The 25,742-nt window shown below is 42.1% G+C and overlaps 1 protein-coding gene across 2 annotated transcripts in view; it reads left to right on the top strand.

Annotated features, from left to right (window-relative positions):
* Positions 1 to 5,915: 5,915 nt before the first annotated feature.
* Positions 5,916 to 25,742, top strand: part of CLIC4 (CLIC family member 4) — a 63,889-nt gene continuing 44,062 nt past the window's right edge. Inside the window, exon 1 of one of the 2 annotated variants that reach the window (XM_034413489.3) lies at positions 5,916 to 6,410. In XM_034413489.3, the coding sequence (XP_034269380.1) occupies positions 6,333 to 6,410 (78 nt within the window). In that variant the 5' untranslated portion in view covers positions 5,916 to 6,332. The remainder of the gene's footprint in view (positions 6,411 to 25,742) is intronic. The other variant, XR_015729446.1, reaches the window with a different exon arrangement.

Here is a 25,742-nt window from a genome sequence, read left to right as displayed (position 1 = left end):
TACAGTCATACAGTCATAAGTGGAAGGAGAGGGTGGTGGGAACGAGAAGATTAATAGTAGTGCAGACTTAGTAAATAGTTTGACAGTGTTGAGGGAATTATTTAGCAGAGTGATGGCATTTGGGAAAAAACTTGTGTCTAGCTGTTCTGGTGTGCAGTGCTCTATAGAGTTTTGAGGGTAGGAGTTGTAAGTTACTTTTTTCAGTGCTGTAACAGCAGTTGCTAAACCAATGGTTGTAAATCAAGGACTGTATACACACCCATACATACAGAAACAAAGATACATATTGTGAAATGGGAAACATAATTGGATTGCACATAATGATGCACAGGGAGAAGAAGCTAAGCACTGGTTCGTGGAAAGCTGTTTATTGAATAAACCGCGTTACGTAACAACCTGGGAAGGAAGAGGCAATCCAACCAGAGGGAAAAAGCAAATGAAAAGAAGGAAATGAAAAAGGAGAGGGAAAACATCGATTTTAGCCAGTAGAGAGAAGGAGGAAAGGGAAGCCAGCAGGGAACAGGAAAAAGCAAATGAAAAGAAGGAAATGAAAAAGGAGAGGGAAAACATCAATTTTAGCCAGTAGAGAGAAGGAGGAAAGGGAAGCCAGCAGGGAACAGGAAAATGCAAACTCACAAAAAATGAGAGCAGAATTTAATCCCAGATCATGACGCTCACAATGCAGACCCTGTAGTAAAAAATATGCCAAGCCTGCCCTCGATATTATCTGTATTTCGGGGTGACTCGTTTTTGAATTCTGGTATTGTGTGCTCAGTTATAGAGGTTTGGCAGGGGAAGCTGCAGCTAGAAATGGCAGCTCAAGGACTGTTCAGAGGGAAGAGGCGTCCAAATTCAGATGCTGAACAGCCCTGGAAAGCATCTTGTCGTAGGCTGACCTCAGGCCAGCTCACCCTTCGCTCACACTACATGTTTGGCACACGCGTAAGAACGTTTCAGTGGAACACTGGTCCATTCAAGTTTGAAAGGGGATCATTGAATACAGACACACAGAAGTTTAGCTGGGAAAGCTATGTTCGCATATATAAGCCTTTGACTTATGACCACAATTGGGACCAGAATTTCTGTTGCTAAACAAGACGAGGGTTAAGTGAGTTGCACCCAATTTTATAACCCTTTTTGCACAATTGTTAAGCAAATCACAGCCGTTGTTAAGTGAATCACACGGCCATGGATCGGACTTCTCCTAGTGACTTTGCTTGTCAGAAGCTGACTAGAAGGTGGTAAATGGAGATCACATGATCACAGGACACTGCAACTGTCGTCCATACATGCCAGTTGCCAAGCACCCGAATTTTAATATGTGACTAATGGGATACTCACAGTTGTAAGTATGAGGACCAATTGCAAGTTACCTTTCTCTGGTGCAATTATAACTTCAAATGGTCACTCAATGCAAGGCTGTAAGTCGAGGACTACCTGTGCAGGCATTATGTACATCTGATTCTTCCAAGGTAACTCCACGAATGTTCGGTCCCAAGGAGCTGCTCGCAGCCATTTCAAGCATTTCTGCAATTTGAGGTGAAAAATATTTTTTTTTACTTCAGAAAATCATTGGCTTTCTCATTAAGTGATAAGATCTTATCAACGTGTGTGCATACTTTTTTTTTAAAAAAGAGAAGAAACTATTGCCAATTTATCACAAAGAGCAACATGGGGCAGTCTACACCGGATGTCAGCAACCTGTGGCTCCAGAGCCTCATGCGGCTCTTTGGGCCCTCCGCTGTGGCTCCCTGTCGGGTGATCCCACCACTGGCTGGCCCTGCCCCTAGCCCTCCCTTCCCAGTCACTCCTTGCCTGGCCTGAAAAGGTAAGGGAGACGGCAGGGGATGGAGAAGGGCAGAGGCAGAGAGATACAGAGAGAGGGAGAGAGAGAAGGGGGAGGGGGGAGATGTCAAAAGGTTTTTGTGGTTCCTGGTGTTTTTTAACAACTGATTCTCTGCCCTAATGACCGACTGAGTAGGTGTGGCTGGGGGGGGTCATGTGACTTGTGGAAGTGAGTGACGTTGAGTTGGCCACACCCACCCATGTTTTGTGGCTCCCGGTGTTTTCTGTGGGAAACGAGTCCAAATGGCTCTTTGAGTGTTTAAGGTTGCAGAGCCCTGGTCTACACAATAGGCTGAAGTATAAAAAATGGGCTCTGTTCCTACTCCATAAGGAGCTTCACATTTAGAGGTATTTTTGCAACACTCAAGTGTCCAGCAAGATGTTTATTGTAATGCGGTAACTCTTTAATATGAACCATCCTTATTTGTCGGTTGCAGTTTTAATGCAAAGATTTTCCTAGCAATTTTTAAAAGAATAATGTTGGGTCTACTTTCGAAAACCTTCCTCAATACTTCTATGAGTTTAGATCTTTAGTGAGCTACGATGCTAGAGTTTGCCTCAAACAAGGAAGAGGTGAGACAATGCCCTCTTTGTATCTGTCTTTACACTAGCTTTGGGCACCAACGGTTGATGAGCGGACAAATGCATGTTTAACTCTCTCTGAAGCTCCATGAAACATCAAAAAGCTTTTGTTGTTATTAGTCGTGAAGTCGTGTCCAACCCATCGTGACCCCATGGACAATGTTCCTCCAGGCCTTCCTGTCCTCTACAATCCTCTGGAGTCCATTTAAGCTTCAGTGACTCCATCCAGCCACCTCCTTCTCTGTCATCCCCTTCTTCTTTTGCCCTCAATCTTTCCCAGCATTAGGCTCTTCTCCAGTGAGTCCTTCCTTCTCATTAGGTGGGCCAAAGTATTTGAGTTTCCTCTTCAGGATCTGGCCTTCTAAAGAGCAGTCAGGGTTGATCTCTTCTAGGACTGACCGGTTTGATCGCCTTACAATCCAAGGGACTCGCAGGAGTCTTCTCCAGCACCAGAGTTCAAAGGCCTCCATTCTTTGGTGCTCAACCTTTCTTATGGTCCAACTTTCACAGCCATACATTGCAACTGGGAAAACCATAGCCTTGACTATACACACTTTTTTTGGCAGGGTGATGTCTCTGCTTTTTAGAATGCTGTCTAGATTTGCCATAGCTTTCCTCCCCAGGAGCAAGCTTTAGCCTCATGTAAAATTGCAGAACAGTATAAGCCTACTGTATATCATTGAAAATCTCTAGTCGAGGTTTCTCAACTTTGGCAATTTTAAAAGGGGTGGACTTCAGCCCCCAGAATTCCCAACCAATATGGCCTTCACCTCCTTTTGCATAATGGCTGGGTAATGCTGGGAATTGATCCACCCATCTTAAAGTTGCCAAGCTTGAGAAACACTGATTAGTCCAACCGGTTTGGTCAATGCAATCTATTATTACAGTGTCTTTTTTAACAGTTCTTTCTGTTACAGCAGGGGTGTCAAACTCAAGGCTCAGGGGACGCATCCGGCCTGCAGGGTGCTTAAATCTGGCCCATGGAACTGCCCTGGAAACAGGAAGGACCGGCCCGTGGTGCCTCTGCCAGCGAAAACGGAGCTTGGGAGTGCCACAGGCAGCACTCCCAAGCTCCGTTTTTGCTGGCAGAGTGTTCGGGCCACCACAGGCGTCCCCGACACGAGTGACGTTGAGCTGGCCACGCTCACCCTGGCCACGCCCACCCCAGCTCCCCAAGGTCAAACACAACCCTGATGCGGCCCTCAATGCAATCGAGTTTGACACCCCTGTGTTAGAGGGTCTAAGAGAGAGTTAAAACAATGCTGAGGAATCCCTATGCTTTTCTTGATATTCTGATGAAATCTATTTCTTTATAATTTGGCCCTATTGTTTCTCGTCCTGTTCGCTGGAACAATGAACCATTCTGTCTCGCCTTGCACATGATAAGCCTTCAGCTACTTAAAAATGTGTCTCCACCCCAGTCTTCTCTTCTCAGGCTAAATATAGTCAGTTTTTCCATCCATGCCTTTTAAAATCTTGACATCCTTCATGTGTTAATGTCCTGCTTAAAAGGATGTAATCATTCTGGGTGTGGTTGGACCAATTCAGAACAGAGCAGAACAGTGATCCCTTTTGATCCGGGTTCTACAATTCAGTTGATGAAGTCTAGGATCACATTTCCACACATCTACATGTCTTTATTAATTGTATGAATTTAATTAATTTGACCACTGTAAATGAATGAAATGAATTAAATCAATATTGATTAATATTAATTTTATTTAGGTATTAATTTAAAATTAATTTCACCAATATTAATTAAATTAATGACATCAATTTTATTATTTAGTACATGGGTGTCCAATATTTTGGCTTTGCCTGGGCTGCACTGAGTGAAGAGGAATTGTCTTGGGCCACATATGAAATATATATGGTAATATAGTTAATATACATAAATAACAAGCTTCCTTTATTGTTTAATACTTTTTATTATAACTGTGGGGCTGCGTTATGAGCTGTTCCAGTGGCAGCCTGTGGGTCACAGGTTGGACATGCCTTATTTATTAATTTGACTAATTGAAAATTATAATTAAAATAATTTAAAATTAAAATGAACGTGTGTGGAACTGGGGACTAAATTAATTCTCTTTCCAACAGTCCACAGCACACAAACAAATTTAAGCAAAGACATCAGGCAACAGATCACAGACTCATGCCTGATTTGATTCTGGCATTGGGAAATCAGTGTCTGGGGAACTGGAAGAGGAAGTTGCTGATGTATTTGGCTAGAAATAGCTATTAGGAATCAGTACCTTGCAGAGAGAAAAAAAATAGATTAGTGGTGGAGTGCTGAGTGATTATGATGGGGCTACTGTCTGGCTGAGGACCAAATGTTTTGATAAGAGGCTGAAAATGTCACCAATTTTAAGCTTATTTGGAAGTGCCTGGAAACAGTGCCTTGTGCATGTTTTTTAATAAATTTTTTATTGAAGAAAAGATCATACAGGACAGAGGTGGGTTTCAGCAGGTTCTGACCAGTTCTGGAGAACCGGTAGTGGAAATTTTGAGTAGTTTGGAGAACCGGTAAATACCATCTCTGACTGGCCCCACCCCCATCCATTCTCTGCCTCCGGAGTCCCAGCTGATCAGGAGGGAATGGAGATTTTACAGTATCCTTCCCCTGCCACACCCACCAAGCCACACCCACTGAACCTGTAGTAAAAAAATTTGAAACCGACCACCAATACAGGATTAAAAACTACTGAACTGTTTAAAAAGTAGCAAAGAGAGAAAGGTATGTTTCTATTCATTTCATCAAAATCCACCGGAAAATGTTCATGCTAGACAGATGCACTTCTTATGCTTTGCAGTGCGTTGATTTTTTTTTTTAATTGGGTGCATTTAAAATACCTGACACTGGGCTGAAATGGACAAACTAACATTGGAATTGAAAGGAATGACAGACTCGGAGTATTATGTATCATGGGAGAAATGGTACAAATGGATTAAAAAGAGAAAGATGAAACAGGCTCAGACATAACAAAATTTGATGAAGTAAAATATATAGAGCATAAGTATTTTATAGGGATACGTTTTGTAAATGGGCACAGTTCTGCATAAAAAATATTCTTTTTTCCCCTTTCTTTCTTTCTCTTTTTTTTGTATCTATTGTATTATTTTTTTTTGTATTTTTGTATGTATGTTTTTGGTTTTGTGTTTATTGAAAAATTAATACAATATTTTTTAAAAAATAAATAAAAATAAAATACCTGTCACTGAATTTAAGACACCTCGCCACACTGAAAGGTTTTACAGAATCGGAACAGGTATCAAAACAATCGAAACTCGACAGGGACTAGCCTCTTGCTCAGAACTTTGTACTTACAAGTCGTCCTCCGCATCACTTAGCCAGCCAAAATCGGGAGGCGTGTCTTAAGATCAACCAATCAGAGCCACCGTTCCTCTTCTCCCTCATCTGGAGTAAGGAAAGCCAAAAAGGCGGGAGTCGATACAGCCCCGCCCTTCCCACCTCAAACCACGCCCACCTCAGTCCGCGCCCACTCGCATCGAGAGCGCGAGGTTCCTTTCCTCACAGCGGCGCCCGGCTGGTAGGTATCGTCGAGCCGCCCTTGTCTCCCGCTTAAGCCCCTCCCATCCTTGCTCTTTGGGCGGCATCTTTCCAGTTTAAAAAAAAAAAACAATCTCGCCGTTCTCTCCGAATCCCGCCCCCCTTCTTGGGGCCACGCCCCTTTGGTATAAATAGTCGGTGTGTTGAAAGCGTCCCGTCAGTCGCGCGTGAGGGCTTGGTGAGGTGAGGTGAGGGAGTGAGGGAAAGAGAGCGAGCGAACGGCTCTGGGTTTTTTTTTTCTTTTTCTTTTCCTCCCTGTCATCCCGAGTGACCCGTAAACCCGGAGAGGGAGCCGATCCGAGCCTGGTGAGGGACGGTTCCTGTGCGGGTGGTCGGCATGGCGCTCTCGGTGCCGGTCAACGGCATGAAGGAGGTGGGCGACGGCAAGGAGCCCCTCATAGAACTCTTCGTCAAGGTATAAAGAGGCTCCTCATTGAGGGCATCGGCTTGTTTCGCCGGGTGGTGGTGGTGGTGGTGGTGGTGGTGGTGGTGGTGCGGGGGGGGAGGTAGGAAATCGCCCTCCTGCCTCCTTCCCCGCGGTGGCGGATGGGCGTTGTAGTCCTACGCCCGGGCGGTGGTGTGTGGGATGGACGACCCCCACCCTGGTGCCCTCCTTCCCGCCTCCGGTCGGGCTTTCTCCACCCCGCCTGCCCCATCGAGGCCGGGAGGTTCTGCTCGGAGCTGCCCGCCCGAAGGGCTTGCAAGAAGTTGGGGGCGCTCCCTAGAAAAGGGGCGCGAGGAAAGGGTCCCGCAGCCCCCCTTCCGCCCCCGGGGTCTGGGCTTCCTTCTTACCCCACTGAGAGAGGGTTCAGGTGGGCTTCGATGACCCCTTGGAAGCCCCCCCACCAACTGCTAAGGCTTGAATGCGTGTATGATTAACAGAGATTAACAGAGTTGGAAGGAACCCTGTAGGTCATCTAGTCCAACCCCCCCACCCACAAATGCAAAGAGTTTTCTATAATACACTTCAGTTCCTTCCAGTGGTGGGTTTCAAATTTTTTTACTACCGGTTCTGTGGGTGTGGCTTGGTGGGCGTGGCAGGGGAAGGATACTGTAAAATCTCCATTCCCTCCCCAATCCAGGGGAAGGTTACTGCAAAATCCCTGTTTCCTCCCAATCAGCTGGGATTTGGGAGGCAGAGAATAGATGGGGGTGGAGCCAGTCAGAGTTTTTACTACTGGTTCTCCGAACTACTCAAAATTTCTTCTACCGGTTCTCCAGAACTGGTCAGAACTTGCTGAAACCCACCTCTGGTTCCTTCATCGTTTCTTTATGAATAGAATAGAATAGAATAGAATTCTTTATTGGCCAAGTGTGATTGGACACACAAGGAATTTGTCTTGGTGCATATGCTCTCAGTGTACATAAGGAGAATAAAATACGTTCATCAAGAATCATAAGGTACAACACTTAATGATAGTCATAGAGAACAAATAAGCAATCAGGAAACAATATCAATATAAATTGTAAGGATACAAGCAACAAAGCTACAGTCATACAGTCATAAGTGGAAGGAGATGGGTGGTGGGAACGATGAGAAGGTTAATAGTGCAGACTTAGTAAATAGTTTGCATTGTATTTATATCCCCCAGATGTGACCCTGGACGGCTCAGAATAAAACATAAACAAGCCATAAAAATGAATGAAAAGCCAGACTCTCTCTTAAAAAGGGAAAAGCAAAAGTGTAAGCCAGGGCTGGAAATCCTGGGAGGGGGCTTAGGTGGGTTGAGTCTTCCAAGAAAGGGATTGAAGTTGAGTCTTCCAAGAATGGCGTTGGAATGAGAAGACGATCGGAAGGCAGCATTCTTCATCCCAGCACCCGGAAGACGCTGTAGATTTCCTTCTGGACCTTTTCCATTCTGGGTGGGGCTTTCTGGTTGGGATGAAGAAGAAAACTATCTAGATAGAACAATGGGGTGTCCAACCTTGTGGATTCCAACTCCCAGAATTCCTCCAGCCAGCGATGCTGAACCACTAGAGTTGGAAGGGACCTTGAAGGTCTTCTAGTCCAGCCCCCTGTTCAAGCAGGAGACCTCATACCATTTCAGACAGGTGGCTGTGTCTAGTCTCCTCAAAAGCCTCCAGTGATAGAGCACCCACAACTTCTGAAGGCAAGCTGTTCCACTGATTGATTGTTCTCACTGTCAGGAAATTTCTCCTAGGTTGGATCTCTCTTTGATTAGTTTCCATCTGTTGTTTCTTGCCTTGCCTTCTGATGCTTTGGAAAATAGGTTGCCTTTCTCTTCTTTGTGGCAGCCCTTCGAATATTGGAACGCTGCTGTCATGTCTCCCCTTGGTTCAAGTCTCTAAGTTGCTAAGGTTGGACACCCTTGATCTAAAATTTAGCCTGGCCTTTTGCTATCTCTCAGGCTTCCTGGAGGTTTGAGCTATAATTCTTACAGCTATGATTGAACTGACCAATACTGCATTAGTGCTGTCAAGTGGAAATAGACATCTAAGTTTCTCTGCGCTTTTTAACTTTTAACTTTTTATTTCATCAGTCAATAGGCCTAATTCTATATTCTGAGGGACCACAGTGATATTTTGAGAGTTCAGAAGTATTCTCAGTAGGAATTTCGGATTTTTTTGTTTTTGTTTTTTTTAAAAAAGTTTTTTTTATTAGTAGTTCAAAATTAAAAACATTGGACATATATATGACATCACTGGTCCCAAGCATCTTCCAACATTATTAATTATTAAAATAAATAAATAAATAAATAAATAAATAAATAAATAAATAAATAAATAAAAATAAATAAATAATAAATATTAATACATAATATACTAATGATAATATAATAATATATTCCTAACACCTTATACGTTATTTAAACATAGTATAATAATAGTAATTTATAGTTTATTCCTATATATCTATACCTACATAGTATGTGTATGTATAATTATAATTATATATTTATATATATATAAATAAATATAAAAACCTCAGTAGGGGTTTTGAATCCCATGAGATTCCATGGCAGGTTGATAAAAGGGGGTAAAACTTTGGGGCTTAGAAAAAGGCAACGGTGATAGGAGGTTAGAATAGAAGTTATTCCTTGTTCTGTAAAATGGACATTTATTGGAGTTGTGAGAATTTTTCTGCCTTCTTCAGTAGATACAGATTTTGCTTACCCATGATAGATTTATAGCCTCTTTTCCAAGTATTTAACTTCTCTCAGCTTTGTCATGAGAAGAGAATGTGATTTTTTTTTTAAAAAAAAAAAATCTCATTTCAGAGGTTTTCTTCCCAGTTACAAATGCATTAGGAAGCTATTTCTATGAGGTACTTTAATTCACCGAGATTTAGCTCAAACACTTCCTATTTTATTTCCTCCCCTCGTCTCCAATTTTGGAGTTATATATAAAGTGCTGATTAATATCGGCATGATTTTTGGTGACATATAAGTTCCATATATATGAAATGTTTTTATCAAACATTTATGTTCTTAGGCAGAGGTTACATCAAGGAATATATAACACGACTATTTGGGGAATCACATTTTTGCATTGCTATAGCCTAACCTTTGCCTTGTTTGATCATAACATATCTTTGGTTTGTATATCAGTTCAGCATGGCCTCGCCTTCAGGAACAAGCTCTCCAGTGCCGTGTTAATAAAATCTTCCCCTTTGCATTTTTCCATGCATCCATGGAATAATTCTTTGCCGTACACACCCGTTCAGCCCCCATCTGCTCTGGTATGAGGCAGGCACAGTTATAGCAGAAGTCTTGAGCTGGAAATAAAGGGTGGGGAATGATGGAGTCTGCATGAAGTCATGTTCTCCAGAAGTCATTACTTCATGCAGTCTATGAATAGTCCATTACTCACTTGCTCTTGAAGACTTGGCTTGAGTTCCACACTTCTGTAAAAAATGGGCTTTGGGGAATTAGAAGGAGCCACAATAAAAAAACAAATCTGCATTACATATTTTATTAAATGTATGTATATATTTATGTCCTGCATGAGGTGTACATATGCATGAGTTCCACCCCTGTTCTCATCACTTGCTTTACCAGTTATTATGCAATTTTTTGCTGATGTGAATTGCATATATTAAAAGATTTCTCCTTTCAAGTGGAGAAGTCTCTGTTGAGTGTCTGAGAACAGCTAAGTACAGGTAGCCCTTGACTTATTACCACAATTAAAGCCAAAAATTTCCATCGCTAAGCAAGACGGTAATGAAGTGAGTTTTGCCCCATTTTACGACATTTCTTGCCGCAGAAAAACGATCATGTTACTTTTTTCAGTGCCGCTGTAACTTCAAATGGTCTACGAAGACAAGTAGTCCTTGACTTAAAATCATTCGTTATTTATGTTAGTTCATGGACATCAACCTTTTTGGCTTGCCTGGGCCTCATTGAGCGAAGAGGAATTGTCTTGGGCCATGTATATATATCACATAATATTAAAAGTTTACAGTCTTGTAGAGCCGTATTAGCTGTCCAGTCACATGCAGCTAGGGTGAAATCTACTTACCTTCCCTACCAGTTCGGAAGTGTGTGTGCCATCGTCATGTCCGATTTTTTATCCTCTGCACCTGCACAAAGCCGCCTACGCATGTGCAGAGGGTCAAAAACGGGTTACTTCCTGGTTAAAACCAGAAAGTAACAACGTCCAGGCGGGTGGGCAGAGCCTTGCACTGCCGTCACTACCGGTTCACCAAACCACGCACCACGGCTGCTACTGGTTCGCGCAAGCCAGACAGTACCGGCAGGATTTCACCACTGCATGCAGCCTGTGGGTTGAACACACCTGTATTAAGTAGTCATTTCTAAAGGCTGAAGAACATGATATGAAGATGTTAGTATTATAATATTCATAAGATGTTAGTTTGTCTGAAGTTATGCCACCCACCCTAGGCTGTTTTGTGTGGAGAATTTGATTTTGAGTCTTTGAGGAAAATGATTACCATATTTAGCTGAAAGGCTGATTGGATAGGGAAAAATAATTTCCCTTTATTAATGTGCATCCATCAGCCATAAGATAACTTATTACCGAGACTGGGGAAGGGGTTATTTGGGGGGTAATTTTGATTCCTATTTTGATATATATGCTCTCAGTGTTCAAAAACAAGTAGGCGATATTGTTAAAGAGGTGAGGTGGTGTGATTTCAGAGTTAAAGTGAGATTATTTCTAGGGTTTCTCCCCTCCCCATCCACAGAGCATGTCTCCTCACAAGGTGATCTTTACTAACTGGCATTTGCAAAAAAACCAACTGAAGGCAAAAAAAGAAAGAAAGATGGAAATTAAGTACAACCATTGCAACTTTACTAATTCCCATGGAAGAAAAATATGCTGAACATGGTTGTAACTCGTGGTCTATTCCTGTTCTAGAGGATATTTTCAAGGCAAACTTTGATGCAGAAATAAAATACAACTTGCTTGTAGTACTTTTCCTGATGCTCTGTGGTAATGAGTAACTTGCATCTGTGCCTGCCATCCAGCATGTTGGTCTTCCTCCTGTCTAAGTTAACCTTCAATGCAAATATTTGCCGTCGCAATGCTGCTCAAGCAGAACCAGCTAATATCTCATTCACTAACAGGTTCAGTATATTTGGTTAATAAAGGAAGCTCATTTCCTGCATCTATTAGAAGAAATGTTAATAACATTCTGTCTTAGTCTCACAGAGATTGGGATATAATTCATATGGCATAATAAGCATGTTATTCATTATCGTTAATGTGCACTGTATATGAAAAATATCATTTGTATTGCAGTTATGAGGCGGTTGGTTGCCCAGAAGGCCTGATTCTTCCTAGCGGAACAGAGATTTAAATGATGGGGGGGGTATTTTTTAGATGAACTGGCACTCTAAAACTCATCACGTTATGTTTGATAAAAAAAATACATGTATTGTATAAAATTGTCAAGCTCTAATATTATAGAATGTCTTACCAAGTTTTGCATATTAAAGGGAAGAAAAGATGTATGTCAGAGGCAAGCTTGCCTTATACTCTTATATGCATCCAAGCATATTTAGTTTTGAATTGTGAAGAGCATTTGCTAATATGCTTCCCCGTGTTTTTCTGGTGTTTGCCTTCGTGAGATTAAGATACAGTATACAAACTGTAGGTTACTTCAATCCATCTGGCATATTTTGGGTATGATAATTGGTTAGAATGCAGTATTCCAGGTTAACTCTGCTCACTGCCAGCAGTTCGATTCTCACCGGCACAAGGTTGACTCAGCCTTCCATCCTTCTGAGGTCAGTAAAACGAGGACCCAGATTGTTGGGGGCAGTATGCTGACTCTGTAAACCGCTTAGAGCTGTAAAGCACTATAAAGCGGTATATAAATCTTAAATGTTGTTGCTGTTGCTATCATTGTCTGGCTTGGATATAAAAAGAAAGATTGCTTTGCCAACCCTATTCTCTTACATAGATCTGTGAAATATTGCTTTTTGCAGTTAGAACCTGGGTGCCAGTATTAGGTCTGCTGTAAATGGTCTTCTCCAAATCTTTGTTGCATGGATCATTCTTGGCCCTTTCTGGGAGACTGCATGAACAGAGAAACATATTATGGTACTGCTGCTTATAAAGCGTAGAAACGGTTGACTACAAGTGGTATAGTGAAACTATAAAAGCTGATACGCAAAAGAATTGAAACTGTCTTGTGCTGCCCACTTCTGGAAAACTGGCCACAAGCCAAAGCGTTTGGCATTTCAAAATAACCCTGGTAAATGGTGTAACTCCAGACAATACAAATAGAGGGAAAGCATGAAATGTTTTAAATACATAAGTTTTTTTTAAAAAAAATACTTGCTGTGTATCCACTTTTGGGAAATTTTTTTTAAAAAACTAAGGAACAAGCTATATTCTGCTTCAGAAAAGTGATTCTATGAGGGTTTCTATTTAATTAAATCTAGAGTCTACATTTTTTTTTTTTTTTTGCTGGCTCTAAAAGCTAAGCCCATTTGTAGTTGCCGGTGTCATGCTGTGTCACTTATCCTTGATTTGCATTTTGTTACAAAAATGAAGAAAACAACTCTCAGAGAGAGTGCTAAGGACCAGATGATTTGCAAGGAATATAAATCCTTCCGTTTTCCACCGTCAGAACTGAAGAAGCTTCTTGGATGAGAAGTGAAACGTCTTCAAGGAAAAATAAAAAGCACTTTTAGGGCAACCAGGACCTGGATGACTGAGAATTTCCATAGACAAAATGAAGAAAAAGACCCTGCTTTTTTCTTGGCTTACAAATAGGATTGCAAAGATTTATAAGTTCCATTCAATTTTGATCTGTGGTCCAAGGGGCACTCAAATACTGTGATCAAACAATGGCTAATTTGGAGAGAGGGTTTACTTTCATCCTCCCAATTCAACTAACTCCTAATGCAAGTAGAAAAATAGGGACCACCTTTGGTGGGAAGGTAACAGCATTCTGTGCACCTTTGGCGTTGAGTCCTGCCGGCCACATGACCACAGAGACGTCTTCGGACAGCGCTGCCTCTTAATGGAGATGAGCACCGCCCCCTAGAGTTGGGAACGACTAGCACATATGTACAAGGGAAACCTTTACCTTTATCTTTTTCTCTACCTTGGCACTTCAATTCCCAGAAGTGTGCAGTCAGCATATGGTTGGAGAATTTTGAGAATTGAAGTCCACATGTGGTCACGGTTGAGAAACACTGTTTTAAGGTACGTGGCCTTGGATTCTGAAGAGGCAACAAATATCCTGTCCTTGAATCTGCTTTATTTCCCTGAAAAATCTTCATGGTCATCTCCAGGTCTGATAGAGTAGGTGGAAATTTTGAGTTCCGTTGCTGTCGTAAGTCAAGGACTGTCTGTAGTGAATTCGTTGAGTCCTAAAGTTGGTATCGGCTCTGCAGGAGGATCTGCTAGATGACTTTCAAATATCTCTTCTCTGTCCTGCTTCCACCTCTCATATTTTCAGTGGACGTAAATTGCTGTTGTGTTAAAACTTTTGTGCTTGAAGGGCTAACTCTATAGGTTTTGGCAGAGGGTTGTCATCCAAGGATACCCATAATCCTCTTGCTTTGACCGCAGCTGGAAAGGAATAGGTAGCAGCTCTTAGTGGATATATATATGAAAAGTGGCAGTGGAAGCATTTGGACCACGTTGAAAGCACAACTTGGCTGTTTATCCGTGAAAAATAGAAGAATTGCATAAACTTACTGACCCTTCTTTGAAGTGAAATAAGCAGAGGAAAACCATTGCAGCAGTTAAACCTTTTAGAGGGTAGCTCATGGAGGCAAAATTAGTATATATTAAGCCGTCAAACCAGTTATCTGCAAAACCTCACATTGACATCGGGACTGTAGCTATGGTTTCTGGAGGAAGAAAGCCAGGCTTTTAAGGGCTGCCTGGATCGTAATTTTTCAACCGTGGCTGAAACCGGCAAAGTCTCTCTGTTCGTCTGTTAGTTTCTCTATTAGTCATTCTCAGATGTCGCTTACTTTTCCCTCTTTGAATCTGCAAGCGTCTCTGCTTTCCTTGACTTTGATTTTATAAAACTGAATTCACGCTTACAGTTGGTTGATGCATGTTGAACCAGCACAAAGAGAGTGCCTGGAGGCGACATCTGTGCTTTGACGATGTTCTCATTGTCTAATGTTTTGCCCTAACTTCACTCATTGAGAAAATTACCAGTGGAAAGAGAAAAGTCATATTGGGTTCATTTTTGAGCATAACAGTTCATCTTGAATGCAGAGCGGTATTCAACCTTGGCCACGTTGAAGACTTGTGGACCTCAACTCCCAAAATTCCCCAGCTAGCCATGGTTGGATGGATGTCTCTGCTTTAATGTTTTCTTGGAAACATCCATGGAGATTCTCAGTCATCCAGGTCATGGTTGTCCCAAAGGGGCTTTTTTTCAAGAGGCAACTGGACTTTCTGGTTTTTATTTTATTTACTTATTTATTTATTTTATTTAGTTTGTCAAACATGTACGAGATAACAGGAATAAGCATAAACATGGATATGAATACAGAAAATGGGTACAAATAAATGGGGACAGTAGGACAGGGACAGTAGGCACGCTGGTGCACTTATGCACGCCCCTTACAGACCTCTTCCCGTGTTTTCCCAAAAATAAGACCCTGGCTTATATTTTTTTGAATCCTGAAATAAGCACTTGGCCTTATTGCCATGCACTGAAAAGCCCAACTGGGCTTATTATCAGGGGATGTCTTATTTTGGGGAAAACAGGGTAGGAATGGGGTGAGGTCAACAGTAGACAGTCTAAGGTTAAAGTTATGGGGGTTTGGGGAAGAAACCACAGAGTCAGGTAGTGCATTCCAGGCATTGACCACTCTGTTGCTGAAGTCGTATTTTCTGCAATCGAGTTTGGAGCGGTTTACCTTGAGTTTGTATCTATTGTGTGCTCGTGTATTATTGCGGTTGAAGCTGAAGTAGTCATTGACAGGTAGGACGTTGTAGCAGATAATTTTGTGTACTATGCTTAGGTCGGACCGTAGGCGGCGTAGTTCTAGGTTGTCCCAAGGCCAAAATTTCAAGCCTGGTGGCATAAGGGATTTTGTTGCAAGCAGAGGAGTGGAGGACTCTTCTTGTGAAATACCTCTGGACTCACTCAATTGTATTAATGTCCGATATACAGTGCGGATTCCAGGAAGATGAACTGTATTCGAGAATTGGTCTAGCAAAGGTTTTGTATGCCCTAGTTTGCAGAACAATGTTACCAGAGAAGAAGCTTCGCAAGATTAGGTTAACAATCCTTAATGCCTTTTTGGCAATGCTGTTACAGTGAGCTCTAGCGCTTAGATCGTTTGAGATGAGTACTCCAACATCCTTGACAGAGTGAGGGTCGTCTACGAGGTCGTATCCGTCCAGCTTGTATTCGGTGTTCTGATTTTTTTTTCTTTGAAATTGTTTTGCTTCTCATCCAAGAAGCTTCTTCAGCTCTGACTGGATGGTGAAGAATGGAAGGATTTATACTCCTTGCAAACAGATGGTCATTTGCATCCTTTTAGCGGGGCGTTAATGTCACCTGGAGGTTTATCTGTGTCCTCAAGGGTCACCTGAGTGGTGCAAATGGGTGTGGAGCCTTCTTGGAACTGTTGAAAGGGCTGTGTTGTAGATTGGAGATAGATGATGTCGTATCCCTCCCCCTCTGTTGAGAGACGGCTGTTCAATTTTTTCTTGGGAACCCGTCTAGTTTCGGAGTTTGATTGTCAAGATCTCTCTCTCTCTTGTTTTAGAACTAGGCTGCTCTCAAGGCCATCAGATTTGAATGAAAAGAACGTTATTGCAAGCATAATACCTCTATTTAATTTTGATTCTGCTTGATTTGATTTGCATTAAAATTTATCTTTTATCCTGCTTATTTAGACCTTGGGGTTTTTTTTTAGACCTCAGCCTGACTTTCAAGGGCTGACTTCAGCCCTGGGGGTAAAAAGTTACAAGTTCCTGATATAGAACTTAAATTGCTCTTCAGTCAAGAATATCTCCCTCCCTTGCTTATTACCTGAAGGTACGCATAACATTTTCTGTCTTTGGGGTTTTCAGGGAGAAACCTTATACTATGCAGAGCAGTGGTGGGATTCAAATTTTTTAACTACCGGTTCTGTGGGCGTGGCTTGGTGGGCATGGCTTCGGTGTGGCAGGGGAAGGATACTGTAAAAATCTCCATTCCCTACCCACTCCAGGGGAAGGTTACTGCAAAATCCCCATTCCCTCCCGATCAGCTGGGACTTGGGAGGCAGAGAATAGATGGGGGCAGGGCCAGTCAAAGGTGGCATTTACCTACTCAAAATTTCCGCTACCGGTTCTCCAGAACTGGTCAGAACTTGCTGAAACCCACCTCTGATACAGTGGTCACATGTAACGTGGTTTGCTTGAGCCGTGTTGCACTTCTGAAAATGTTTGGAATGGGCTCTCAAAAATTTCACAGATTTGGTTGTGCTGGGAAGACTTACAGATAGTCCTTGACTTACAACCATTAGTTAAGTCAGAGGTCTTCAAACTTGACAGCTTTAAGACTTGTGGACTTCAACTTCTGGAGAATTCTGGGAGTTGAAGTCCACAAGTCTTAAAGCTGCCAAGTTTGAAGACCTCTGAGTTAAGTGATTGTTTGAGGTTGCAACGGCCCTGAAAAAAATGACTTAGGACCGTATTTCACGCTTACCATCATTGCAGCCTCTCCATAGTCACGTGATCAGAATTCAAACGCTTGGCAAGTGGCATATATTTAGGACAGTTGCCGTGTCCTGGGGTCATGTGATCATTTGCAACCTTCTGAACAAGCAAAGTCAATGCAGAAGCCAAACTCATTTAACAACTGTATTGCTAACTGAACAACTGCATTGATTCACTTAACAACTGTGGCAAGAAAGGTCATAAAATGCGACAAAATTCACTGAGCAAGTGTCTCGCTTAGCAACCGAAATTTTGGGCTCAATTGTGGTTGCAAGTCGAGGACTACTTGTAGTCACATTTTTTTAACTTTAAATATGGAGTGTCAGAAGTTAAGAGGACGTCCTACCCTCTCATTTACCAGATCGTGTTATATTTGTCCTTCTGCAGCGATACAACTGAATTCTTGATTTCATAATTTTATCAACAGCATGGCTAAACAAAATAATGGAAAGAACGGGTTTCAGATATTAAGGAAAATGCATTGCTGAATTTGCATCGAGGGTAGCATGAAACATTTCAAAGAACTTAAAAAGTTGAACGGAGTCGCTTTGCTCTTTATATATCCGCTTTAAGCATTCCTATTTTTAGTAGTGGAAGTCTAGCTGCAGACTCTGTCATAACGAATTGTGTTTGTACTGCTTTGAAGATGGAGACAATATTTTTACAGAGTTTGTGCAACGTAGTCTGGTCAAAATGTTTGTCTCTGAAGTGTAATAATTGTATAACATGCCAAAAAACAAAGCAAGGCACAATTACATTGCAAAATCATGTTAAAATGATCAGAGATTCAACCAAGACTTTCACATCCCTTCAGATCAGGGGTGAAATCCAGCAGGTTCTGACAGGTTCTGGAGAACTGGTAGCAGAAATTTTGAGTAGTTTGGAGAACCAGCAAATACCACCTCTGGCTGGCCCCAGAGCGGGGTGGGAATGGAGATTTTGCAGTAGCCTTCCCCCAGGAGTGGGGAGGGAATGGGGATTTTGCAGTATCCTTCCCCTGCCACGTTCACCAAGCCACGCCCACAGAACCAGTAGTAAAAAAATTTGAATTTCACCACTGCTTCAGATCATCACGTTAAGGATTAAGGAAAGCGTTAAAGTTCAAAACACTGGTGTCTTTTTGGAAATGTACTTGTTTAGCAATGCATTTCTTTTGAGAATATTCAGCATTTTAGTCCAGCTATAGTAGCCCAATAAGAGAGCCAGTTTGAGGTCATGGTTAAGTCATCAGGCTAGAAACCAAGAGACCGTGAGTTCTAGTCCCACCTTTGGCACAAAACCAGCTGGGTAGACCTTGAGCCCATCATTCAGCCCTAGAATGGAGGCAAAGGCAAACCATGTTTGAAAAATCTGCCAAAAAAACTGTGGGGATTTTTCCAGATAAGCTGCAAGAATCAGACACAATTGAGTGGAAGAATAAAAAAATAATACTCAATTATTCTGCACAAGAATAGAGTAGAGTAGGATAGGATAGGATAGGATAGGATAGGATAGGATAGGATAGGATAGGATAGGATAGGATAGGATAGGATAGGATAGGATAGGATAGGAATTCTTTATTGATCTAACCCTAACATTTCTAATTCCTCCTTAGAGAAGTGAATAAAATTCACAGTCGTAAAAGAGGCTTCAGCAGCATCTAATGTCACTGCTAAAGCTTACTTTTGTTACCCTAAGAATAAATCAGGTTAATTACAAGATTGGTCAATGTTTTTCCCTGAAACCCATCATTTAATCCTTGCATTGTTGGCTAAACAAAGCAACGGAGCTTTTTTTCTCTGAGAGGAAGTTGCTGTGGCCTGCAGTTGAATCCATATTAGGCATAAACTAAATATAGAAATATAATCCAGGAGTGAAGTCACATTTGCTGTTGCTGCTGGATGACTTTCAGACTTTCCCTTTTTTAAAATTCTTTAATGGGTCCCATTTACCACTTTAAGATCCAGAATTTGTTCCCTTTGTGGTTTTAAAAAAAGAGAAACAAAAGTAGTGTGTTTTAGGAAAACAGTTTGCCAGAAATAGAATTGAAGCAAGCATGAATTATAAATGTCTCTTTGGTATGCAGAGCTTTGGAGTTCTTGCCTTATGAGATGGTGTACTGATTTATCAGGTTTATCCAATATGCCTTACACAAGTAGTCTTCGATTAACAACAGTTCATTTAGTGACCGTTCAAGGTTACAAAGGCACTGAAAAAGTTACTTACGACCATTTCTCACAGTTACAGTCTTTGTAGCATCTCCATGTGATCAAAATTCAGATGTTTGGCAACTGGTTCATACTTATAACCACTGCTGTGTCCCAGGGTCATGAGATCACCTCTTGCGACTTTTTGACAAGCAATGTCAATGGAGAAGCCAGATTCACTTAACAACCGAGTTACTAATGTCAGACTTCGATGCTATCTCAAAATAAATGAATTTCCAAACTGCCAATCTTTAAGGAAATCTTTTCTTTAATTGAGCACAGCCACCGGATCATGATTCGATGCGACAAAACTGACCTTTTGCCCCCCAATCCCTCCCTTTCCGATCCCCAAATCTCTGCTGCTCATTGACTATCTTCCAAGTCATTCTTCAGACTACTTGTCTCGTCATTTCCCAGGAATGTCTCCCCCCTTCATTTCCACGACAACTGGACATCAAAGGGATTTAGCAGGCAAAAGTTCAGAGCTTATCTCTCTCTCTCTCTCTGCTCTCTATGCCAGCGTTGAAACGCTGACAACTAACTTATCAACTGCAATGATTCACTTAACAACTGTGGCAAGGAAGGTCATAACATGGGGCAAAACTCATTTATCAAATGTCTCGCTTAACAACAGAAATTTTGGGCTCATTTGTGGTCGTAAGAGGAGGACTATCTGTATTTGCCAAAAGGTTAAATATGAGTTTCACAGACTTTCTACTATCAGTTATTTATCTTATTGCTTTAATGACATAAAGCAGAGGTGTCAAAATCAAGGCCTGTGGGCCGGATTCGGCCCAATGAGTGACGTCGAGCTGGCCATGCCCACCTTGGCCATGCCCCGTCGCCCCCCCCTCGAGTTCAAACACAATCCTGATGCGGCCCTCAATGAAATCGAGTTTGACATCCCTGACATAAAGCTTGTGTTTATCATTTGCATTTAAGCAACTGGTTATCAGGAATATTGAAATTGAAACTATTTGATCTTTTCAGTTTTACTCAAGCAAACACAAATTTCATAAGTCGTAGAGATATGGGGAAAATTCCAGACTGTTGGTAATAAAAAATGAGAGCAGTTCTATATCATTTGCTCTGTCTTAACTAGTAAGAATTGTTCATAAGTGGATTTTTCTGATTACTGTGTTTCCCCAAAAATAAGACTCTGTCTTATATTTATTTTGAACCCTGAAATAAGCGCTTGGCCTTATTGCCATGCACTCAAAAGTCTGATTGGGGTTATTATCAGGGGATGTCTTATTTTGGGGGAAACACGGTAATACACCTTACTAATCTGAATATACTAGAACTCTCATGTCTGTAACATTTAACTAGGCGAAACAGTGCATCATAGAATGAAACCTCTTCTGTCAAGATACTTCAAATGGGCTAATTTACAGAATGCATCGAAAATCCGAGATCCGTGACTTCTGGTGGAATTAAAATTTGGCAAATTTTATAAAAACATGACAGAATACAAAGTGTCATACAACATTTTCTGTGGTCAACTGCTGCTGATGTTTGACTATGCTATACAGTTTGACAAGGCCTGCTTTCAAGGCAGATGCTTTTCTGAAGATCTCCCTGAATTTTTAAGAACTTTTCAAGTAGATTAGAAGCTCTGCCCTTGTGGAAGGCTTTGAGGAATCTGGTAATGAAATATCTCTAAAACAATGACCCAACAGCTCATGGGTTATCTAATACCATGTTTCCCCCAAAATAAGACCGGGTCTTATATTAATTTTTGCTCCAAAAGATGCATTATGGCTTATTTTCTGATTAGGTCTTACTTTGGGGGAAATTCAGCACTAAACGCCTCCGTCTGCTGATGATCTTAACTGGGGCTTATTTTGGGGGTAGGACTTATATTACGAGCATCCTGAAAAATCATGCTAGGCCTTATTTTCCGCTTGGGTCTTATTTTCAGGGAAACAGGGGTAATATTTAATTAATTAGTTAATCATAAAAACATTCCAAAAGCATTTTTGTCATTGTGGCTGGAAGAATTCTCTTGTAGGAATACTATTTGTGGCGGTCATCCTAGTATGTGTATATACCATCTATCTCTTTTAATGATGTTGGTTATGACATTTTTTATGGTAAAGCCTCATGGAAGTCCAAAAAAGCCCATTGAACTGTTTCAGTTGGACACCATGACGCAGCTAGAACTTTTCTCTAGAGAAAAGAGGAGGGAGGGAGTGATGCATACACCACTCTAAACTCTCGAGTCAGAACAAGGGTATCAATCAAAATAAATACATTTTGCCCCAGTTTTGCTAAAACAGAGATAAATATAACATGCTGACTCAACAGATTAATGTATTTGTTTAGGGGCCCGGCAACCATATGTTTTCTCTGTGAGTTCATCCTGTTTACATTGAGATGTGCAGTGGTGAAAATCTGGCCTTCTTATGCAGTGAAAAACCCTCTTCAACTTTACTTTGTAGTCTTTTTATAGAAAGACATTTTCTGACTTGACTGTAAGATCGGCCGAAAGCGATCGGCTGTAGGAAGTGAGGAAGTGGGAACCTTCAGCAGTTAGCAAGGTCTTCCTGGCCTTGTCTGGGTTCAGAAGCTAAGCAAGATCAGGTCTGGTTAGAGTCTAATAGAAGATCAGGGAAATACTAGGCTGCAGGCTAAACAGGTGAATGTGCTAGAAGTTGGAAGTGATGATTTTTTTCTCTCTGCTTTTGCCAAGAAAACTGCAAGGCCATGTCCATGAAGTCCCCAAGAATCAAGCTTGATTTGAGGGAGACTTCACAGAAGTACAGCATTCCTCGCTTCTTGTATAAAAGGCCAGGTGTCTTCTTAGAAGTCGTAGTATTTTTGCTTGGTGGCAATTGGATACTTAGCTTTATCTAAACCAGTAGTTCTCAACCTTTTCTTCACCATGGACCCCTTTTAAGTACTTTTTGCGGCCACAGACCCCAAGACTTAACTCGAGATTTAATTATAACGTTTCTTCAAACCTTCACAGACCCCCTGTGATGATATTGTGCCCTCCCCAAGAGGTCTGCAGACCACAGGCTGATAACAGGGGTGGGCTGTTGGGGGTTTGCAGGGTTTCGGGAGAATCTCTAGCTAAGATTCTGTGCAGTTTGGAGAAATCCCACTCCTGGCTGGCCCCACCCACCTCTCCCCTCCCAGGAGTCCCCATTTGGCCCGTTTTGGATGCAGGTAAGTGCAGGGCACGCGCGGAGGCTCGAGGAGGGCGAAAAACAGGCCTACCCATTTCTGGCCTCCAGAGGGCCTCCAGAGCCTGGGGAGGCCCTTTTCGTCCTCCTGGAGGCTTGAGGAAAGCCTCCGGAGCCTGGGGAGGGCAAAAATGCCCTCCCACCATGGTGCAGGAGGCCAACTAGGCCACGCCCACCATGGCCACGCCCACCCAGCAAATGGGCAGAGAACTCCTTGCTAAAATTTTTGAAGCCCACCCCTGGTTGATAACCACCGATTTAAACAATCTGTTCTCCCCAAGTGTTGTGTATCACTTTGATTCCAGTAGCCTTATTCAGCCCGGTGTGGGTGTGTTATGCATCTGAGTTTCATTAAGAATAGTGATAAACAGTTTCCCCTAAATACGTTTTAGTCTTTGAATAACTGTAGTGTTTATGAATAATGGAAGTGCCAGGATGCCAATTAATTCGGTGCTTTATTATTATTATTTTTATAAAGGAAGCCAGTAGGCTGGGATAGAATAGGAGAATCACCTTCGAACAGCAATTTGGAACAGCAATCTGCTGTCTTTTCGATGAAGCCATATGGAAATTGAGGGTGGAAAGGGCATTTTGTGCCACTGCCAAGGCACATCCTGTACCAGCGTAGAAGAGCAAAGTTCTTGGACGAGAGCTCTTCAGGGCCCTTGCTAATGTGTAATATTGACTCCAAAGTCAAAGCAGTTTTAAAAGCAAACTTGAGAGCAGGCAAGCAATTTTGCAGTTTTGTAACCATTTTGCTTCAGCCCTGGAGAGTTTCATTGCGAACACCAAGGGAGTCTGGCACAATTGTTGCATTGTGCATTGGGTGATGATGGACTCTGCCGCAATGGAGATTATTGCTTATTTTCCTGATGGGGGAAAGCCTTGAAGTTAATTAGGCTTAAGGGAGAACTTCCTCCCGTCCACCCAGTGTGGTTTTACAAATACACCAGGGGTGAAATCCAGCAGCTTCTGACAGGTTCTGGAGAACCAGTAGCAGAAATTTTGAGTAGTTCGGAAAAGCGGCAAATGCCACATCTAGTCCCAGAGTGGGGTGGGAATGGAGATTTTGCAGTATCCTTCCCCTGCCATGCCCACCAAGCCACACCACGCCCACTAAGCCACACCCACAGAACCGGTAGTAAAAAAATTTGAATTTCACCACTGAAATACAAGTATACAAGAAATACACGCTATGTTTAGCGACTGTTCAAATTACAACCAGTCCTTGAAGTTCCCACTGTCCCAGCACCCCTGGGGTCATGTGACTGCGATCTGGGTGCTTGGCAACCTGTTCACACTAAAAGTGTGTTGTTCAGCGCCCTGTAAATGTGATCGCCACGTGCCGTCTTCCCTGCTGGCTTCCCCAGAAAGTCAATGGGGAAGCCCAACAGGGAAGGTCACAAGTACGGTGTTTCCCCGAAAATAAGACCCTGTTCTTATTTTTTTTTTGCACCCCAAAATAAGAGCTTGGCCTTATTTTCGGGGATGTCTTATTATTTTGGGGAGCGTGGAGCAAGTCGGAGCTCCTCTTGCTGTCTTACCTGATTTCCAGCTCTGTCTCCCTAACCCTAACCAGAGGAAATGGTGGGGACTGGCTACGCATACATTTAAATATTTTCGGGGAGGGCTTATTTTCAGGAGGGGCTTATTTTAGTGCATGCGCTCAAAAGTCCGATTGGGCTTATTATCAGGGAATGTCTTATTTTAGGGGAAACAGGGTAACTCCTGTCACTTTTTTTTACCTCAGGAGCCCCACTGTGCATCTCACACATGCCCACATTCCCAAGTAATTGCTTGTGGCCTCTCCCTGCTTAATGATCCACACAGCCCTGAAATTAAGACAGCAACTGGGATTGGCATGATTTGCCGTCACGAAGCCATGCAATCATGCAATGTACTGCATGGTTTAGCAACGGAAATTCTGGTCCCAGTTGCCATCGTAATTTGAGGACTACGTTGAACCTTTGATTAGGTGAAACCCCCACATCTCAGACAATTTGCTTTCACTGATGTGCATCTTCTACCCTGTCAGAGTAAATATGTATTAAAGGCAACTTATTTTCAGTGACAAAAAAGGTCCCAGCTGATAGTAAAATTTATTTATTTATTTATTTATTTATTTATTGGTTCGATTTATATGCCGCCCTTCTCTGGAGACTCAGGGCAGCTTACAATGCGTTAAGCAATAGCCTTCATACTTTTGTATATACCTGCTTAGTAGGGCTTTCGGGCCCCACTAAGCGGTGTTCTTTTTTATACAAAGTCAGTTTATTGCCCCCACAATCCGGGTCCTCATTTTACCTACCTTAGAAAGGATGGAAGGCTGAGTCAACCTTGAGCCTGGTGAGATTTGAACTTGCAGTAATTGCAGGCAGCTGGTGTTACTTAACAGCACCTTAGTCTGCTGCGCCACCAAGGCTCTGATTTGATAATCAATGTCAAAGATTAAAAAAATTGTTAAAAGGTTATTCTACACTCAACATAAGTGTTTCAGTTGGTTTTACAAAGAGGCCTGCATAAAATGCAGTAACGTACAAGCCATTAAAAAGCGAAAGTTAGAATATTTTGGACATGTGATGCGACACCTGGAAAAATAGGGCATCCTTCAACTTAATCCTCCAGGGAAAGTTTGAAGGCAAACGAGATCCAGGCAGAAGAACATCATGGCTTCAAAATCTAAAGGACTGGTTTGGACAAAACTCAACAGCACTTTTTCATGCGGCTGTTGACAAAAATAGGATCGCCAACATGATCGCCAACATCCGATGATGGCTATGGCACAAGAGGAAGAAGTTCATACAGGTATTCTTCGACTTACAACCAAAATTGAGCCTCAAATTTCCATTGCTAAGCGAGACAATTGTTAAGTGAGTTTTGCCCCATTTTATGACCTTTCCTGCTACATTCGTGAGCGACTCACTTCAGTTGTCAAGTTAGCAACATGGTTGTTAAGTGAATCTGGCTTCCCCATTGACTTTGCTTATCGGAAGGTCACAAAAAGCGATCAGGATACTGCAACCATCATAAATACGAGTCAGTTGCCAAGTGTCTGGATTTTGATCACATGACCATGGGGATGCTGCAATGGTCGTAAGTGTGAAAAACGGTCATAAGTCACTTTTTTTCAATGCCCTTGTAACTTCGAATGGTCACCAAACAAGCTGTTGTAAGTCGAGGACCAGCTGTAGTCTAACTTGAAGGCAACTTGAGCACATTTTGGCTTTCCCAGAAGAAGTTGATGGAAGACATTAGTGG

The sequence above is a fragment of the Pantherophis guttatus genome, chromosome 10 (genome assembly GCF_059756535.1).
Source record: "Pantherophis guttatus breed Tessera chromosome 10, ASM5975653v1, whole genome shotgun sequence".
Lineage (NCBI taxonomy): Eukaryota > Metazoa > Chordata > Lepidosauria > Squamata > Colubridae > Pantherophis > Pantherophis guttatus.
The sequence above is the reverse complement of the archived record's forward strand: the minus strand, read 5'-3'. Positions and strand labels throughout refer to the sequence as shown.